A 21,808-nucleotide genomic window follows, 5' to 3' on the forward strand; every position below is an offset into this window, starting at 1 on the left:
TACAATCTTCTAACTATTATTAAAAGGGTTAACGTTAACGTAATCGACTGGCGACTAACTTACATCAAAACTGGGTAAACTACTCACCATTTAAGTTAACGTTAACGTACACAAAAATAATTTGGTTATCATGGTAACTTTCGATGATTACTGAAGCGTTATTAGTCGTGTGAAGTCTCTTGCTCGATTATTATAAATGATATTATTAAATATGTTTTTGTTATTAGCCGTTTAACTAACTGTTTTGATATTTCGAATTTGCCGCTTTCGCGTCGCTGTGGTGACCGGAGTAAGAACGAAGCAGTAGATGAGGCATTCTGGGATACTGGCGGACCCAACAACGCTTCTACTGTGATGGCGACCAATATCGAGCAGATTTTCAGGGATTTTGTAATGAATAAGATTAAAGAAATCGAGGATGAAACTCAAGAAATCAGGTGAAATCTTCGATCTTTTACTTGCGACTTAAAGTATAGCGTGTTTCGTTAAGAACGCGTAGATTTTTTATTATTAGCCGACTAGCTTAACATTAGCTGTTATGATCACTGTACACAAACTCCACTGCGATAGTGTTTAAACATTTAATGTTGGTGTTGAAACTGAATTGTGTATTTTCGCGTTAACTCTCACTGTTTGTTGCCTTCTGTACTAGCTAACGTTACATAATGAGGATCATGATGTTGAAATAGCGTTGCAATTACAAGTTATTCCAGTGTAACGTTACATGAGAGAATATTGCTGTATTAACATGATACGTTTTGAGTATATCTAATGCTGTACATTGTTCACTTGTTCAGGCATCGTGAGGTAATAACGTTAAACCTTTACAGTAAATGTTACCATGGTTAGCTTTCACCATAATTGTGACATTTTATAATGTTAACACTTGTATAATAATTGTTGATTCGGTGGTATCACAATTGCTGGGTAGCTGCCAATCACTGGCAGAATTGTTATGCAATAATTTATTTTTTATTTAATCTGAAACGCAAAAACTAAAATTGACTGTTATTTTCCTATTTTATTATGAAGCTCCTTTGAAAACATTTGTAAAGCACAATATACATACTAATGGTGAAACTCTAAAAATTAGAATATGGTGCAAAAGTTAATTTATTTCAGTAATTCAACTTAAAAGGTGAAACTAATATATTATATAGACTCATTACATGCAAAGTGAGATATTTCAAGCCTTTATTGGTTATAATTTTGATGATTATGGCTTACAGTGTATGAAAACGTTTCACAATATTCTAATTTTGAATTTAGGGTTTCATAAGCTGTACGCCATAATCATCAAAATTATAACAAATAAATGCTTGAAATATCTCACTTTGCATGTAATGAGTCTATATAATATATTAGTTTCACCTTTTAAGTTGAATTAATGAAATATATGTACTTTGTTTTGCACGATATTAAAATTTTTCACGTTTTGTGGTCTGGACACAATCTCTTTACTGGAGTTACAGCATTTTCTTTGTATTCTTGAGAGTAAAAGATTCCTTCTATTATTATTAATTCTGTTGAATTGAACATGATAGGAATTTCACTCAAGAAAGCAACAAAGACAACAGACTTCATCCACATCTGTGTCGTGTTTTAAGTGAGTAATACAATATTAATTTTTTCATTCAGTGTTACAGAGGAGCCACAGTCTGAACCTGTGACGGAGATGAGAGAAGATGTACTAAATGAAGAACAAATGAACACACCAACAGGTTAGTTGTCAATACATCTATGTTTTTGTATTTTATGACATATATTCTTAATAATAAGTCACTAATAAGTCTTTGCTTTCACTGCAGAATCAGATAAAGTCGCACTTACTGACCTCCAAGATGACCATGCTAAAGAGGACACCAGCACTAAACACAGGAAAAGTAAAAAGCACAAAAAACACAAAAGCAAAAAGAAGAGAAAGAAACGCAAAGAAGGAAAAGACAGCAGCTCAGAGACCGAGTCCGACAAAGAGACACAAGAAAGGTGAGACAAATAATGTTAATAATTAGTCACCCTTGTGTTTTATAGTTGTTATATTTACAAAATGTGACACACTTGCTTAATGTTTAGTGATTGACTTCAGAGTAGTATCTTCTTAACATTTGATCTAGAGATGCACCGATTACAATTTTCTACTCCGATTTTGATTTTTCATTGAGTTTGAGCTGCCGATTACAATTTCATTTTTTCTAACCACTTTACAGCACACACAAATGTTTATTTTCTATATATATATTTTTTAAACACCATATATTTTTACCCAAACTGAATAATAAAAACAAGTTTATATGGGTACATTTTCTATAAATATTTTTGAGTCTTCATTTTCTTTTCTGCCATAGCCTACTCTAGTTCTTGTTAAAAACACACTAGACGTGTAAATTCTGTGCATTTTGGGCACTTTTTGCGTGAAATCATATTTATTTTGTCTATTAAAAGTGTGCTTTCGCTTTAGTTGAGCGTGAGCAGCGCAGCAGAAATAGACTCGGCGCCGAAAACCGCGCTTCACTGCTGATCACGCGACTCTCCAGCTCGACGCTCACGCGCTGCTCCTGCTCGCGATGTGAACGCACTCATTGATAACCTGCACGCCAGATAAAATACGCGCCGCTCACGCTTGCGGTGTGAAACGGCCGTAATTCACAAGGTTCCATACATATGTGCACGTGTGATGCTGATGTTGCGCGATGTTAATCATGCGGCGCCCGAGTGTATTTGACCAGCATAAAATCGGCATATATCAGACTGACCGATCATGGCCGATCACGTGAAAATCGGCCAATTGCCCCTTCACATGGAGCTTGGTTGACAGGTGATCTGACCAATCATACTTCGCCATCCGCCATTTTGTCCGACAAATGGGAGGATTTGAACGTGAGAAGCGGAGTGTACTGACGTCTCTCTGCGGTTAAAACAACATTCCTTCTGATGTTCATTCATGTTTATTTGATGCTATAAATGAACTAGAAGGAAGAGATGATCGGTTCACGAGCAGCTTTAACTGAGGCTCTAGCGATCTGTCAGACACATTAAAGAGCCACAAAAACGCTGTTTATTGTTTAAATTTCTTTTAGAAATTACCAAATTTGAAAGGTGAGACTTTGTTTAATATGTTTAATATCAACAGTAACCGAAAAGTAAGCTGGTCTGTGTCTGTCAGTGTCTCTCTGCTCCGTGATGTGTTTTTCACTGCGTGAGAACATGTGTGGCGTGAGAGCGGCGTAGCTTGTTGGACATAGCGACAGTAACTAAGGGGGGCGGGTCTTTGCGAACGGTCAATTCCGGTCACCAGCCGGTCAATCGGTGCATCTCTAATTTGATCATTTAAACCATTGAATCATGCACCACTCTAATGATTTTATAAACTTTACAGCTGTTCAAACAAATCTCCATTGGTTCAATTATAACTTTTTCAACTTTGTGTTTTTTATTTCTAATGTTTGTTTGTTGTCCAAAGTGGAAAGAAAAAGAAGAGAAAGAAGAAGAAAAAAAGCAAAGATGCAGACAAAGTAAAGAGGTCCCGCTCAAAGTCTGAAAGCTCTTCAGCATCTGGTTCTGAATCTGAGTCTGAATCAAAACCTTCTCATGAAAATACAAAGTCCTCTTCCGCAGGTACGATTTCAAAGTCTGAGCTCATAGACACATCTGGTGTTTTGCCTGACATTATTCCCAAGATAGAGAATTCTGTCCACAAAAGCACTGAAAACGAAAAGCCCAAAGATAAGAAAAGCAGCAAATCTAAAAGTAAGGAGACTTCTAGAGGATCAAGATCACCCAGATGTAAATCAGGACACAGATCAAGATCACGGTCAGTCACGAAACGACAACGGCGATCAAAGTCAACCTCCCGCTCTAGAAATAGCTCTAAAAAGACTCATAAACAGAGAGAGAGAAGTAGATCAAGGTCAAAGAGACGCAACAATCGGTCCAGGTCTCATTCGGTCAGAAGAGGCAAACAATCAAGATCCAGGTCACGCTCCAGGCGAACTAGATCCAGGTCTGTTGTGATCTCGAGGAAGAACAGAAAGTCTGGGTCAAAGTCTAGGTCTCGAAGTAGAGGCCGTTCCAAGAGTGAGTCTCAAAGTAGAACGAAACCTTCGAAATCAAGGTCCGTTTCAAAATCAAGGTCTGATATTAAAGATGAACTGCCGAAAACTGAATCGATTCAGAGTGATGCAGATCCAGCATTGGATAGTAGTGCAAGTTTTGCAATTGAAATGCAGAAAAATGCGTCTCAAAACACAACTGAGAATGGAAAAAGTCCAACAATGGCTGTGAACTCTGACACCAACATGTTGTTAGACGTTGCATCAGTTGCGATCAGTTCTGGTTTCAACACAGTTGGCATCACTGGATCTTGGCGACCAGTTCCCTTCTTGGCTGAGACGTCATCTGTGACCAAGTCTTCCCAAAAGTGCATTACACCTGAGGTGCCTTTGGAAGTGACCAATTTATCTGAAGACCCGTCAACCGTTACGCCAAAAGATACAGAGTTTGGTGATGAGAGTGAAACCAACGCAAATCCAATAACCGCCGTAGAGACTTCGATCGAGAGGAACTCAACCTCACCATCCAAGTCTCCCAGTCAAGAAGCGTCCTCAAGACCCAAAGTAGCTGCACGATCCAGATCAAAGTCGTCCTCGAAAAAGAGAAAATCCAAGTCTCGGTCGCCCTCGGCAAAAAAATCGCACAAGTCCCGAACGAGGAGCAAACGCTCGAAGTCGAGGTCGCCCAAAAAGAGAAAGTCGAGATCTCGTTCACAAGGCCGTCGGAGGAAATCTCGAAGTCCAGACAGAAGCAGGCGATCTAAATCAAGAAAGAGGTCTCGCTCGCATTCGAGGAGGAGATCCCGATCCGGCTCACGCTGGAGGCGGGGAGGTTTCGGGAGCCGGTCGCTAAATCAGCGGGACCGATGGAAGCGAGAGCCCAGTCGTTCCCCGGTCCTCATTCTCCGCAAGAAAGGCTCGACTTCCAGACCTCGACGGAGCACCAGCAAAACGCCTCCACGTCTTACAGAACTTGGTATGAAGACACTTCTAAATTCGGTCAATTTTTTTTGGGAATAACAAGTCTTTTTGTGTGTCTTAAAAGAAAGGGGTATCTTATGTCTGGTTCAGATTACACGATTTTAGGCACGATTCGTTTGACGTGGGGTGTCGTGGGAATTCGTAAACGACAATGGGCGTCGGGAAACAAGATTCGATCGTTTTATCTCGTATAATGTGTCCTAGTGGGCGATAATAACCCACGTCTGCCACAGACGCTTTTTAAGACATAATGACATGCGATGCTTCACGACATCACGATAAAAAGACTAGCATGTTTTTAAAATAATTCGGTCCTCCCGAGAGAGTGTGTGTGTGTGTGTGTGTGCTCTTGATTTTTTGATATTTCAACTTAAACGTGGTTCTCATAATTCAAATAGCTTAAAAAAACAATGTTTTATTAAACATTTTGTAAAAATGCAGAATGTTTCCTGTGATGGGCAGGTTTAGGGATTGTGTGTGTGTGTGATGGGCAGGTTTAGGGATAGGGGCAGTGTAAGGGGAGAGAATATACAGTTTGTACAGTATATAAACCATTACGCCTATGGAGAGTCCTCACAAGTATAGCAAAACAAACGTCTGTGTGTGAATATATGTGCGAGTGAATGTGTGGCACGCGAAGACTGGTCGGAAAGCAACGTGTAGTCTGACATGTTTCTTGTCTACGACATGACAAGATTTTAGGAGTCAAAATCGTGTAATCTGACACAGTGACTCAGAGGCGCGGGAACATATTTTATCTAGGGGGTGCTGGGGGCGGGGCTTAATGGGGCGGGGCTTGATATTGCGGGGTGGTGACGGTAGAGAATTTTTTTAACAAAATCATAATATTAAAAAGCCCAAACAAAAAGATGACCATACAAAGGAATGAGGACAGAGTTATGTGAGAACGCTCAGAACTCATCATACATTTTAAAAACACAGCACAAAAAGCTGCATCTTACATTATGATACATGCTCAGTTGAGTTATGTGCCGGTGTTGTGCCGAATTTCGACCCCCTGCCAAATTATTACCCCCCTCGTTGAAGTCAGTACCTGATTGCCTAATCCTAACCCCACCCCTAATCCTAACCCCTCCCCCACCCCTGATTAAATATAGACGAATTTTTGTTTATGACTTATTGTCCCTTTATTAAACATTTAAAATATTCACAAATTAATATAGATTTTTTTTTTTTGATTTTACTATTTTTCTAAGACAAAATTAGAACCTGGAAATTATATTTTTCCCGCAGTGCTGAATGAGAAGAGGGGGCCTATGTCTCTGCAACCACAGAAAGGCGATTTATAAGCTATAATGATAATAAATGTGTCTGAAAAAATAACGAGGCATTTGAATTGTTTATTAATAAACTATTGTTTTCTAAATCAGTGTCGGCTAAAAACACATCTCCATCTCCGCTGTTAAGTGGATGCGCCTTAAGAGAAATGCACCTTTCATACGCATTACATAATCAGAACAAAATGTATTAGCTTTCGATTCGAATTTGTTCGTTTTAAAGTGGATATTTCAAGCTTTAGCCTACATAGGCATAGGCTATATTTTATTTCAGTTCTCGCGCTCCAGTTCACGGAGATCATGAAAGCGCGGCATGATTGTTTTATTTTATTTTACAAACGCACAACGTTTTCTTGTTATTGTGAGTTTACACAAATAAAAGTAGTTACGAATAATGTATTATTATTTTCTGTATGACCAGAAATTATAGAGTATTTTCACGGTTAAAAACAACTATAGAAGTTGTTTCACTGTTGATAGGAGTTCGCGCCCGCGCCCCCGTGCCATGCAGTGCGCGCTTCACACTCCCCGCCACCCTTGGATATGCGTCAAAATCTTGTGTTTATTTGTGATAATCTTAGCCCTGTATTACTATTGTCTAATCCGTATTATGAATGACATTTGACGAATTGCTTTGTTCCTTTTTTGGATAAAAGCGTCTTCTAAATATGTAGCGCAACAGTTAAACACGAGTGCGTTCACACTGAAAACAATGGAAAAGAGTGGGATGGAAAAACACGTTCTCCTAAAGCCAAAGAATGCTTTAATCAAGACATCTATTAAATTTTTTCACCGACGTCTGAGTGAACAAGATCATGCATTAAATGAGTGTCAAATGAGTTCTGAGTGTTACTCCATGCGGGATCGGCTTTTGCCTTTTGGTAGGCTATATACATTTCTTTTAGTTATAAAACCATATTCGACAACATATCAAAACGAAATAATCTTTAGAGTAATTTTATAAAGGTAGAAGGTGTTTTAAAAAACATGTTGAAAGTTATTTAAAGTAATGTCATCTTAAATGCCAATGTAGTGAAACAGCTGTCGTCAGGGGGTGCTGCAGCACCCTCAGCACCCCTACTTCCCGCGGCCATGCAGTGACTATCGTAACAGACAAAAAAAAATCGTGTAATCTGAACCAGATATTATGCTCACCAATTCTGTACGTATTTTATCAATTACATGATCAAAACTGTCAGTAAAGATGATGTTACAAAACATATCTATTTCAAAGAAATGCTGTTCCTTCTTTTAAACACAAAATAATCCTGAAATTTTTTTTTTTTTCATGGTTTCCACAAAAATCGTAAGCAGTTAAACTGTTTCCATTTACCGTATATTAATTGAACATTATTAATAATTGATAATAACGGAGCGCACACCAAAATGTCTAAAGGATCATGCAAAAATTTAACTTGGATCACAGTAGTAAATTACAGTATACTATATATACACATAGAAAACGGTGTTTCAAATTGTAATAATATTTCACAATTTTTCACTGTATTTTGATCAAATAAATGCATCCTTGGTGAGCATAAGAGACCTCTTTCAAAAACATACAAATATTTAAATTATTACAAACTCTTGACCAGTATTGTAAATTGCATTTGTCGGTAACACTTTATTTTACTGTGTCCTTGTTACATGTTACATAACAGTAAATTATGCATAATTACATGCAACTAACCCTAATCTCTATAGCAAATACATGTAGTTAATTATTATTACTCGGTACTTCTGTAACAATGCCACCTTAAAATAAAGTGTAACCCATTTGTCTTCTCTTACTGTTGTTTCTCCTATTCCCAGATAAGGAGCAGTTGCTGGAAATAGCTAAGGCTAACGCTGCCGCTATGTGTGCCAAGGCAGGCGTGCCGATCCCAGATAGTCTCAGGCCCAGAGCTATTCTCCAACTGTCATCCTCAAACTCCACATCCCTGTCCTTAAGCATGCCAGTAATGTCAAACATGACTATGAATGCTGCTATGGCTAGCATGACTGCCGCCACCATGACCGCTGCTTTGTCTAGCATGGGTGCCTTGGCTTCATTCACACAAATGGCCCCGTTACCCTCAATCGTCAACAAGCCGCCGTCTTCGGCCACGCCTAATCTTGCCAGTATTGAAGAAGCCAAAAAGAAAGTGACAAAGCAGGCGAACACCTTCAGCATTAAAGAGCTCACAGAGGTACGGGTTGTTGTGCATGTGCTTGTGCAGTTTGTGTGTTTCTTGGTCTGCGTTGTTGAGTCAACCGTTTATTTAATCCTTCAGAGATGCAAGAAGATCGCCGAGAGTAAGGAAGAGATGGCCATCGCTAAACCACACGTGTCAGACGATGAAGAGGATGAGAAGTTCGGAGCTTCGCTGAAGGAGAATAAGGGCATTGCGTTCAGTCTCGGTGTAAGTACATCACTGTTACTTTAGTTCGTACTTTAGGTTAGAGGTTTGTTCAATTGACCCTTCGCAGGGAGCTTGATTGACTGGTGATCTGACCAATCATACTTCGCCATCCGCCATTTTGTCCTACAAAGCAGTCAGGAGAGTTAGTAGATTAACGTTAGAGGATTTGAACTTGAGAAGCGGAGTGTACTGACGTCTCTCCGCGGTTAAAACAACATTCCTTCTGATGTTCATTCATGTTTATTTGATGCTATAAATGAACTAAAGAGATGATCGGTTCACGAGCGGCTTTAACTGAGGCGACACAGCGATCTGTCACACACATTAAAGAGCCACAAAACGCTATTCATTGTTTAAATTTCTTTTAAAAAATGACCAAATTTGAAAGGTGAGACTTTGTTTAATATGTTTAATATCAACAGTAACCGTAAAGTGACCTGGTCTGTGTGTTGTCAGTGTCTCTCTGCTCCGGGATGTGTTTATCACTGCGTGAGAGCGGCGTAGCTTGTCAGACATAGCGACAGTAACTAAGGAGGGCCGGTCTTTGCGAACGGTCAATTGACCCTTCACTAAGCCACGCCCGAAAACCGCCACAGGCCAATCGTGGCTTAGCAACCGTAACTATGCGCGGGAGGTCTGGCCAGCTTTCGAGCGAGGGAAACTTGCCGAAGCGTTGTGCGTATGGATTGTGCAAATCTGATACCCGGTATCCTAAAAGTTTGGACGGGGGAGTGGGATTCTTTCCCTTCCCGAAACCTAAAAGCCGAGGGGAGAAATGCCGTGCGTGGATCAGGCAGTGTGGGACGCCCCGTTCACAACTAAATATCAACAGGATTAACAAAAACACATATTGCTTGGAAATAATGACGGTTCTTTGTTCATAATGCATATATTTGAACGTAAAATAAGACGATTAAAGGCAAGACGGAGGCTCACTGACATACTTTACAATATATTTCAGCATTTTGTTAATCGACGGCTTACCCCGGAGTAACTTTACCCCAATCCGATCGCGGCTCTCCCGGTGTTAGCGTTATTCCACAATATTTATGGATAAACTGTTTTATAATTATTCGATTATTTTTTCAATTTAACTTACCTTGCTGTGCATGAACACAGCTGTTCCTCAATCTGTGTGTGTCCCATTTGAATGGTCAGCGAATGAGGAGGAATCTGACTATAGGCTTTAGCTTCAATTCTCTCAGATATTTCACCTGTTCGCCAAAAATATAATATTTATCTCCTTGGGAATGTCTGACACCGGTGCATACAGACTGTATTAGAGTGCACTTGTCAGGCGTAGCAACAGTAACTAAGGAGGGCGGGGCTTAGAGAAGGAGTATAACTCGTCGTAAACTGATTTATTATTATTATACTTCGGACCATATTAAACCTGGCCAACACTTCATGAACTTAACCTTGAATTATGTGACTTGTTGAGGTGGCTTTTACTTTTAAATTTTTTTTGGTATTGGATGATATTGGATATTTAACATGCATGTTGTACATTGATATTATCTTTGCAGTCACCTAATATTAATATTAGCCATTAAACATGAATTGTACTTCAATTATGCAGGTTGTTGAGGTAGGCTTTTATTTGTTATGATTTTTTATATTTTGAGCATATTTTGATACTGGATATTTAATTTTGTATGCTCTTTTCTGACATTTTTACATTTAAATGAATAACTCCATAAAAAGACTAATAATTTGATAACACTGTTAAATGTAATCTTTAGCGAATCTCAAAACAAAAGTTTTTTTTCATCATGCATAATGCTATACATTATTATAAACATTGATTTTTTTTGTGTTTTATTTTTTGTTTATTATCAAGACCAGAAATTTTATATCAGCCATTTATCAGTTTTTGCACATACCATAAAATTAATGTGAAATTAATGTCGGTTACACTTTATTTTAAGATGTGTCATTGTTGCAATGTAATTATACATTTAAGTACTTAGTAATATTAATGAACAACATGTACTTACTATAGGATTAGGATTCAGTTGTGGGTTAGTTGCATGTAATTTTAGGGCTTTGACTTTTGCCCAAAAATCATATTTGAAGTTTGTTTATTAATATTCGAATATATTCAAATATTTATTAATATTATTTTGACTATTAAATGCCTTCAGTAAGACCTTTATTGTTGGTATCAAACTTAATTTGTATTTGTTCTGTCCAGCAGAGGGCAGTGTATCAGTCAATGTCAATAGGCAGGCCATGATGTTTTCAGAAGAAAAACAGTCACGATTTTTTTTAGTTTTTTTATTAAAAATCAGACCCTGGATTAAACACAAACAGTGTGCTTTCGACAGATTTTATCCACTGTTCTTATCAAAAATAAATAAATCGCGCCCATTGTTTTGGTATACAAAATAGGCGCTAACCAGGGCGCTAACGTCACCTACAGGAGCCCAGATGACCAATAATAGCCTTGCTAATGAGCTCCCGATTCACAACTTCACCAATCGTGAAAAAGCCTCGGAATCTGAATTGAAAACAACGTTTACAAGCAAACACATTTACAATAAATAATGCCTATAACAGGTTCGAATATTAACCCTTAAAGACCTAGAACATTTTTGGAGTACCTGACTCGTCTGTTCTTTTTTTTGTTTTTCTAACCCAGCACTTCTCAAAGTCCGGACTCCGGTCCGGATCCAGACCCGGACAGAATTAAATCCGGACCCGCCTCCATTTCATATTTCAAGAGCACTAATTGTGTGTAAGGGATTAAAAGTGTGGATTTCCTACTATGATAAACGCTTGTTAAAATCATTTGTTTCTGGGATTTTTTTATTGGGGGGGGGATGTGAAAAAAAACTTGCATCACAATAAGTTGTGATTGTCAAAACATTTGTTAACTTATTTTTATTAAGTTTACTGACAACGTGTTACAATGTTTAGCTGCATGGTTACAATTACTGGCAGGATACTGTATTTATTATTGCTTGACATCTTGATTCAATATCGATTCATTTTGATATTTATTAGTTACAGTAGATGCATGTTAAAAAATAAATCACTAATGCTGTAAACATAGAGAGCCCTAGGCTATTTTTATTAAAGGTTAAAAATATAATATATTGAAATATAATGCGTTCTTTATTATAATAACAACTGTATAATATTTTAATGATATAACTAAAAATATAATATGTAGCCTAATATAGTGGACATATTTAACAAAACTCTATAGCTAATTTTTTCAGCCTATAAATGGTCATTAAATTTCTTTCCTGATGTAAATGTAACTTATGTGACATTGTTCTAGCCGACCTGTTTTATTGACTTCTTACCGCGGTTGAAAAACACTGATTGATCCGAGGCATATACATTTCGGAAAGTTCGAGTTTATTTACTAATAGTAAAGAAGAGCAGAGCCGAGAAGAGTTAGAGTTGATCGCTTCACGTGCCGCTTGAACTGAGGCGCTACAGAGATCTGTCACGTCACATTTACAAGCATAGTATAAACACAGCATTTATGGCCTTCAACTGAACAGAAAAACAGTCAGAAACACACATCTGAATGTCAGAGCGCGTCACGTGATGCATCTGAACGAATCACGCTGTCAGAAATGGACATCAGCCAATGAGATTTCGCTTTTACAGTTAAATGCCCATTGTACTTTCACGATTGGTTGCTGATAAAAAGGAAATTACCATATTTGGATCCAACAGCATTGTACAGGAGAGAGAGAGCTTTCCAGCGGTGTGTGTGATGACGGAGCAGACAGAGATCGCGGAGCAGCGGATGATTAAGAACGACAACTTTTGTTGAATTTCTGAGAAATCTACAGACGCAAATAGACAAAGTGTAGTAAAATAAAGTCTGAAAGAAGACATGTTATTGAAGACAAATAGCTCAAAATTGACCAGTGAAAAAAAAACAATGTTTTTGCCTGCCGTGTCTCGCCTTAAGGGTTAAAGGCTGCCTAATATTCGTTCGAATATCATTACTTTTTTAAATATTCGAATGACGAAGTTCGGAGTCAAAGCCATAATGTAATTATGCACAATTTACAGTTATTACTATGGTAAGTACATGTAGCACATGTAGCAAGGACACTGTAAAATAAAGTGTTACCTTAACCCTTTAGAAACTGAAGCTAAAATGGGTGTTTTTCACACATTTTTATTGTTGACTGTAAAATTCTAAAACAATGCGCTATCTTCATGTGCAAGGGGTCATCTTTTTCAGAAAAAAGATTAGCTTTCAACAAATTACAGTTATTGACCAATATTGTGTGTGTGGTGAGTTTGTAAATAGAATTTAAATAGACAAAAATAATAAAAAAACGAGAATAAATTTTCAGATTTTTATTTAGAAAAAAACGAACGAAAGAAACTAACACTTTAAAGTTGAAAAATGAAGTATAATGCAACAAGTCTTTTTTGTGACATTGGGTTGCACAGGTTTCATTTAGGACACTTTTTTTCATACGTGCACGCATACAAATGCGTCCATTCATATTAGGCACGCACACACACACATGCATACACCACATGTAAAGATACGTGAAAAAGTAACCGCCATCCGCCTCCCAAGTTTCATTAAAAATCATCCCAATCCCCTCTTCTGCCGTCCAACACTTCTTTCTCCATGTATTTGTTAGTTTCTTTTATTATTTTATGCAATCCAAAACACTCGAACCCGCCGCGCTTCGCATCTCTCGGTTCAAATCCTTCCTTCCCGCTCTGCCAGAAAGCCCGCTGTCATTTGCTGACGGAAAACATGAAATTACCGTAATAAGCCGTATATTGCCGAAAAGCGCATGTTGTCTACTGTCAGGGGCAATTTGAATAATAATTTTAATAATTTCACTAATAAGCAACCTTAATTACAAGTGACAAAAAGGTCAACAAATTACAACAACAAAAGGTCCAAAATTAGAACATTTCTGTAAACACAAAAGCAGAACACATTTTTAAATAAAACAGCAGCTTTACACCAACCCCCTGATTGGTTTACAACAATATAACTTAAAATAAATATATTTTTTATAAAACAACTTATAAGCATTTTGGTTCACAATCTTTTAAGTCAACTTTTCTTAGCCAAATTGCCAAAGTAAAACAGTGTTGGTATTGGTCGTCATCATAATCATATGAAATAAACAAAATGAAATAAAACTTTAATATATTTGTATTAAATCTTCTAAACAGATTAGAGAACATGTTTCTGTAAACCGAAAAGCCGAACACATTTAAACAGGAGCTTTACCGCCAGCTCCGTCGCTCCCACCACGCGCTGTGTAACGCGCCCTAGTAACTGTGTTCTCTTCTCTTGCAGATCACCTCAGCAAAGCCAGGCGTCCGAACCGAAGCGGCCTTTGCGAAGGAGTTCCCGGTGTCCTCCGGCTCCCAGCATAGGAAGAAAGAGGCTGATGGTGCTTATGGGGAGTGGGTGCCCGTCGAAAAGAAATCAGAAAAGCCTCCCGCGTCTGTGTCTACGTCTGCGTCTGTGTCTGCTTCTGCTTCTTCTGAGACTAAGGAAACCAGCAAGGAAAATGACAGTGTCTTTCCTGAAGCACCTTCTCAAGTCAGTGTTCGACTTCTGAAATGCTTCACATAAGCCTCATCATCTTCAGCGTGTCTCTATAAGCTCTTGTCTTTTGTTTTTCCAGCCCGTGGACATCACGTTGGCCGTCAGTGAGAGAGCGGTCGCGCAGAAGAGGCTGGCGGAGAACCCGTTCGACATCAATGCCATGTGTATGCTCAATCGGGCTCAGGAGCAAGTACGTTTTGAGAGCCTACATGGTCCATAAATCACAGAAAGTGTCTTTTTGCTAATTTTTATCTTACTTTCAGCTACTAGTATAAGTGTAGCAGTGTTGTTACTGTTAACTAAAACTATTAAAACCCATTTCAAATGTGCCTTTGCAACTAAACAAGTTCAAGTACTAAAATTACTAAAACTAAATTAATAGATAAAACCAAGAAATGCTAAAAGTGCTGCGCGGTATCGAAGTGCTCTTTGGGTGTAGGGATTCTGATTTGTATACTTTATTGGATTTATGATATTTTTGACTTGTGGATTTTGATAAATATATTCCAATTTATTTATTTATCATAATGTATTTTTAATAAAAAATATATTTTGTTTGGTTTAGTCATGTTTTTGGTGAGATATATTTTCTTTGTAATACTTGGAACTTTCTCTCTTCTGTTTGTCCTGGGCCGCATGACCAGGGGATGTCGTGTGACTAATAGATGATTGCTGTTTAAAAGAAACTACGTTTACACGTACCATATTTTCCCGACTATAAGTCGCATCAGTCAAAAAATGCGCCAAGAAGAGGAAAAAAACATATATAAGTCGCACTGGACTATAAGTCGCATTTATTTAGAAATTTATTGAGACCAAGAACAGACATTTAATCTGGAAAGGTTATTCAGCTCCACAACAGCACACAGAACAACAGCTGAAGGTGTCCGGTGTGTTAGCGTAACACATTAACAGTTATTCAGCTGCACAATAGCATAAAGAACATATACCTGAGGCTGAATAGGCTAAACTAACATTAGCCAGCGAGTCCAACAAGTTACCGGTCAGCAAGTTCACCAAGCCCCCGATCTCACTCCTCAACACTGAATACATCGAGTTCTTCCTCGGTGTCGCTTCTGAACAACTCCGCTAACTAGAGCGCCCTCTCGCGGCTGTAGACGGTAATGTTTTCTCTTGGTTCATCTCAGTCAGTATGAATTAATTTTTATATATAAGTCGCACCGGACTATACGTCGCAGGACCAGCAAAACATTGAAAAAAAGTGCGACTTATAGTCCAGGAAAATACGGTACATGGTTATTTTGACAAACGGACACATTTCCCTTCGTTTGTGCCCTTTGTTTACATGCAAACAGAATTCGCCTCTGAAAACGATTATTTCTAAAAACTCCGGCCAGAGTGGAGATTTTGGAAAACTTCGTTTGCATGTAAACTGAGAAAAACTGAGTTTTAGGCAGCCGACGTCACAGTATGAGACTATTTTCGGGATTCTGATTGGCTAACGTGGGCTTGAGCTTCTCGTTACACTGCCACCTACAGGTTTGGCATGCTCTTGACGGCATATACACACGGGTTCATGTAAACGGAGAGGGTGAAATTAGCCTGGTCCTACCAGACTCTCCTACATTTCATCTGTCTCTCCATTGACAAGCGTTAACTTCCTTGTAGGCGGGTTCTCTGTTGAAGTTTAAAACTATTGGATCTGCCATAACCAATCGCTAACGTTTGGTCGTGACAACACGAGTCAAACTAGCGCACGACCTCAACGTCATCGTTCTCAGCCACTCTGTCTGTTCGCTGATTGGACCGGTAAAAAATTGACTGGAGAAAACCCAAGAATACACCGCAATCCCAGACGTAGTTCTGAAGGAAAATGAAAATTGAGCGGAATCACGTAGGAGGGCGGAGCCAGGCTAACTAATAATAATAATAATAATTCATTACATTTATATAGCGCTTTTCTGGACACTCAAAGCGCTTTACATAGAAGGTCAACCACCACCAATGTGCAGCATCCACCTGGATGATGCGACGGCAGCCATATTGCGCCAGAACGTCCACCACACACCAGCTTACTGGTGGAGAGGAGACAGTGATGAAGCCAATCAGTATATATATAGGAGGATGATAACTGAGAGTCACTTTATGAACATTTTACCATTTCATTTGAGAAAAACTATCGTCATATCACACACACAGAAACTCAAAGGTCTTCACGGCAACCCGTCAAAATAAAAGTTCAATGCTTATATGTATTATTTACTTATGATTACTGTCATAAATAATAAAGTAATTGAATTGAATTTAATATTTTTTTTCAAATAGTTAAATAAAATAGAAAATTAGTTCCAACAGATTTTGCTTTGGTACCGAGAACCGCAACATTTTAATGGTATCGGTACCAAAGTTACAACACCCTAGTGTGCACAATGTTATTTTTGAAAACGGAGAGAGTGAAATGCCCATTTATGAAAATAGCCGGCAACGTGTAAACGTATCCTGATTGTGTTTGTCACACACACACACCCTGATGAAGACTCATTAGCCGCAACACGATAGTGTGCCGTTGCTTGTCACCTGTTTTTAAAATACCTAAGCCATGAATGCATAAAGAATTTATATTTTTCTAAAAACAATTTACTCGAGTGCCTTGGATATTTTTTTTATGACCTAAAATAATAGAATTTTTTTTTTTTCAAAATCTCAACAAAATTGCTAAAACTTAAAGTAAAATTAAAATGAAAACAGAACATATAATATTACAGTGGTGGGCAAAAGTGATGTTTGGACGGAATGTTAATTTTTAAAAGCCCTACTAGTTTGATTAAACGATAAAAATATATATATATTATTTTAAATATGAAGTTAAACCAAAACACTTATCTTGGTTATGGTATTTATCTGATAAAATAATTTGGCAAAATAGAGGCAAGCGACAGGTTTTATTTTACTGTGCAAAAAATAAATAAATGCATACAAAATCAAAAAGCTGACGGGAAAAAGCAAAAACTGACTACAGCATAAGTTAGTAATTATTCATATTTGGTTGGTTGTTTTTGCATGTGTTTATAATTTCTTTGTATGACAGTCTGGACCAAAATTATGTTGCACACGTCAACTTGAAGATGTCAACTTAAAATCTACTTAAAACCCGTTTTCGGTAAAATAAAAATATATGATGATAAACTTAAGTGAAGATTAGAAATGTGCCTTTGAATCTAAATAAGTTGAAGTTTACTGAAACTAAATAAAAGAACTTGAAGCTACGTTTATAGAAAAAAAAATGACAAAAGCACAACAAAATGACTCAAATTAAAAGAGAAATTTTTAAAATATTAATAAATACTATGAGTATATAAAAAATTCTAAAGTAACACTATTGCATTGTTAAACATTTGAAATTGACTGCAGCAATTGACATTTTGTCAGAACCTCTAGTAACGGTAATCTAGTAATCACGTGTTATTTGTGACCCTGGACCACAAAACCAGTCACATGGGTACATTTTTTGAAATTAAGATGTATACATCATCTGAAAGTTGAATAAATAAGCTTTCCATTGTTAATATTTGGCCGAGATACAACTATTTGACAATCTTGAATCTTGAATCACAAAAATACATGTTTTATATATATTATTTACGGTACAAAATATCTTCATGGAACATGATCTTTACTTAAAGGATTAGTTCACTTTCAAAAAATGTTTTGCTCATAACTCACCCCGATGTCCAAGATGTACATGTCTTTCTTTCTTCAGTCGAAAAGAAATTTAGGTTTTTGAGAAAAAAAAACTCCAGGATTTTTCTACACAGAATGGACTTCAATGGCAACCATCTCTCCCAATGTTCAAAAGAAGGATCAAATGTCCATCTCAATGCAGCGTTAAAGTCTCGACACGATCCCAGTCGAGAAATAAGGGTCTTATCTAGTTAAACGATCGGTCATTTTCAAAAAAAAAAAAAAAGTATATGCTTTTTAACCACAATTGTTCGTCTTGTGCTGAACTGCGACGCGCCACGCATTACGTCATCACGTTGGAAAGGTCACGAAAAAAAAATAAAACAAAGATGTCCGACCATTTTGAATTTGGAGGAGAAAATGAGATGTAGTTTTTCGCCCTTCCCTACTTTTTTGAACCGGAGTACACAGACAAATCACTCAGATAGATGACGTGACCTGTGACCTTTCCAACGGGATCAGCACAAGACGAACAATTGTGGTTAAAAAGTATATAAATTGTATTTATTTTTTAGAAAATGACCGATCGTTTCGCTAGATAAGATCCTTATTTCTCGACTGGGATCGTGTCGAAGCTGCATTGAGACGGACATTTGATCCTTCTTTTGAACATTGGGATAGATGGTTGCATTGAAGTCCATTCTGTGTAGAAAAATCCTGCAATGTTTTCCTCAAAAACCTAAATTTCTTTTCGACTGAAGAAAGAAAGACATGGACATCTTGGATGACATCGGGGCGAGTAAATTATCAGCAAACAAAGTGAACTAATCCTTTAATATCCCAATAATTTTGACCCATACAATGTATTTTTGGCTAATGCCACATATGCGACTCGAGACTGGTTTTGTGGACCAGGGTCACATTTTGTTTAGTTTTCTGTTCAGAATGGTGTGAAAATCTCTATTTGAAACAAAAAGAATGTGACTCACAATCGTGCAAGCTCTAAAACATTCGGCATTAGCCTAGATTTGAGACTTTATTTGCATATATCATGATTGTATCGCTGACGTCTGGTGGTGAACTTCCACAGGTGGATGCATGGGCCCAGTCCAACACCATTCCCGGCCTCTTCACAGGTTCGACCGGCGCTCAAGTGCTCTCATCCGACGAGCTCTCGAACAGCGGCCCACAAGCCTGGATTAAGAAGGTAAAGCCCTGAGTCAACGCCACCACTCTTACAATCATTCTGGACATATATTGTGCTTGATGGTTTGTGTTTTGCATCATATATGTGTGTTAAATTCCCAAGAATCATAAAGTTGACATCATGAAAGATGGTGTATTGCAGTCAGATGCTTAATTTACATAGATCCTGGGTAAAATAAAAGGGTTAAATAGATCCTGAAATGCTCTCGAACTCAAAGTACCCATCATCCCCTTTTATAAAGCATATAAGAATTGTCATCTGTGATTGCTTTGCCGATTGGTGTACCCAACCGAGTTGTTAATCAGACCGCAGTCCAGTCACTCGCACAATGGTAGTTCACACCGGCCGCCTTTTAATTAATAAGTATTGATCTTTGAGCTTAGCATGACGTCAATGTATCCTGGGAAACGATCTTGCCAAAAGACAGCTTAGAAGTGTGTGTGTGTGTGTGTGTGTGTGTGTTTACTGACGTTAGCTCTTTCAAGAGAAAGAGCGTCTTTTCTTTTCAAGGGGACCTATTATGCGCTTTTTTAATGTCTTGATTTTGTTTTGTTTTCCTGCTTAAATGTTCAAAAAAATTATTTTTCCTCATATTCTCCATTGTTGCGTCTCCTCTCTTCCCAGTCTGTCAGTAACGCTCTGTTTACTTCCTGTCTCTATGAAGCCCCGCCTTCTGAAAAGCACACTGTGCTCTGATTGGTCGGCTGGAGCAGTGTGTTGTGATTGGTCGAGTGCTTTGAGTGTGTTTGGGAAATGTCCCGCCCCTTACCATAACCGCCAGTTTAACACACTACTAACTAACTCAACCCAGGCCCCGCCCCTTTATTCTGCATATTAATTATTTAAATGAGGAATACAGGGCTTTAAGTATTAACCCGGATCTCCGGCGTGCGGCCGTGTGAATAAAAAAAAAAAAAAAATTGGGAACTTGCACGTGGTTTAATATTCTCGAGTCAATTGATTTCACCCACCAATCATATGAGAGGAACGCAGCTCTAACTAACGTTACAAGCCTATCAGAAGCAGGGCGGGTCCTGGCAACACGGTGTGATTGAGATCCGTACGTCACGTTAGCGTTATCAGTGACAGCATGGAGCGTAAGTTCATGAAGGCTGGGGATGATGTCCCACCCACGGGCGTAACTTCCTATGAGGACAGACTCTTTCCAAAACACTGTTTAAAGTGACAGCAGCCACTAATTCTCTCTGTCAGTAAAGCTAACCAAAGGGAACAGAGAAATTATTCACTGCTCTTGACTACAGAAAGCTTGTAGCTTTAATAAGGATTAATCTATATTTCATTTATAATTTATGCAGTGCGGACTGTTATATTAGCTTCTGTATATTTCATACCCGCTAGACGGGAAAGGTACAGGTAAATATGACATTTATTAGGGTTTTAAGCTTTAAATGTTTAAAATTTGGGGGGAAATAATTTTCATCGAATCACCCCCCAACAAAAAAAAGTATATTATTGTGACATTTTACTATATTACATTATTACTGTCAAGGTCAATACAGATTTCCTGTCTCTATGAAGCCCCTCCTTCTGAAAAGCACACTGTGCTCTGATTGGTCGGCTGGAGCAGTGTGTTGTGATTGGTCGAGCGTTTCGAGTGTGTTTGGGAAATGCCCCGCCCCTTACCATAACCGCCAGTTTAACACACTACTAACTAACTCAACCAGGCCCCGCCCCTTTATTCTGCGTATTAATTATTATAATGAGGAATATTGGGACGTGTTCGTTCCTGGAAGAAACTCGAGACTACAATGGAGGCGTTTCAGGAGTTCAGAAACACTGACACTCATATAGAGAATAACTGGAGCTTTTTCACGATCACACAGCAACATTACACACTAAACACAGATGATAAAAGCAGAATAGGTCCTCTTTAAGTGCAGATAATTGGCTTGATCACAATCCTTCGAAGGAAACGAGGCTCTCTTGATTAAACAGAAGCAGTCGGACGGGTGCACCACTTGTGCAGGGCATGCAGATGTTTTATATGTGATATAATTCTGTCGTAGCAGATGCATTGATGGATGGGCCTCACTTTACTCCTCTAAAAAGTGTCTTTTGAGAGAGGGGAGGAAAGGAAGATGATGTGAAGTAAGTCTCTCCGCCCCTCCTCTGAATGACCGGGAAACTTCCAATGAATAGAGAAATATGCCTCAGGATCCGACTCTCAAATCTGATTGGATGATGCAGAAAATGGCCAATGTATGCACACGATTCTCTCCAGTTAGATTAATAAACTACAGTATAGTCAACATTTGAAGTGGCAACATCAAAAGTTATACATGAATTTTGAACAATACCCGTTCTTGACTTTGGACAACTTTAAAAATGTTTTTTTGATCCACTTCAAATGTTATTTATCTACACTACTGTTCAGAAATCTCTCATATTCACCAAGGCTGCATTTATTTGATCAAAAATACAGTAAAATAGTGTAATATTCTTGCAGTTTTAAACTGCTGTTTTTTTAATGTGATTATGTTGTAAAGTGTCATTTATATCCTGTGATCAAAGCTGAATTTTCAGCGTCATTACTCCAGTCTTCAGTGTCACATGATCCTAATTCGAATATGCTGATTTGCTGTTCAATTAACATTTTCTGATTATTATCAATGTATTATTATATAAATATTTGTGTGGAAACGTGACAC

At 38.1% G+C, this 21,808-nt stretch overlaps 1 protein-coding gene across 3 annotated transcripts in view; it reads left to right on the plus strand.

Moving 5' to 3' along the window:
• Positions 1-265: 265 nt before the first annotated feature.
• sonb (SON DNA and RNA binding protein b) overlaps positions 266-21,808 on the plus strand; it is a 28,631-nt gene continuing 7,088 nt past the window's right edge. For 2 of the 3 annotated variants that reach the window (XR_013797987.1, XM_079615419.1), the window contains exons 1-9: positions 266-437; positions 1,639-1,721; positions 1,809-1,986; positions 3,461-5,025; positions 8,141-8,517; positions 8,602-8,730; positions 14,036-14,284; positions 14,370-14,480; positions 19,023-19,139. Coding sequence is in view for 1 of the 3 variants with exons in the window: in XM_079615419.1 (XP_079471545.1) it covers positions 355-437; positions 1,639-1,721; positions 1,809-1,986; positions 3,461-5,025; positions 8,141-8,517; positions 8,602-8,730; positions 14,036-14,284; positions 14,370-14,480; positions 19,023-19,139 (2,892 nt within the window). In the remaining 2 variants the exon portion in view is untranslated. Of the gene's footprint in view, positions 438-1,638; positions 1,722-1,808; positions 1,987-3,460; positions 5,026-8,140; positions 8,518-8,601; positions 8,731-14,035; positions 14,285-14,369; positions 14,481-19,022; positions 19,140-21,166; positions 21,360-21,808 lie in introns of all 3 variants that reach the window. The other variant, XR_013797988.1, reaches the window with a different exon arrangement.

This window comes from Phoxinus phoxinus, assembly GCF_949152265.1.
Source record: "Phoxinus phoxinus genome assembly, chromosome: 6".
NCBI lineage: Eukaryota > Metazoa > Chordata > Actinopteri > Cypriniformes > Leuciscidae > Phoxinus > Phoxinus phoxinus.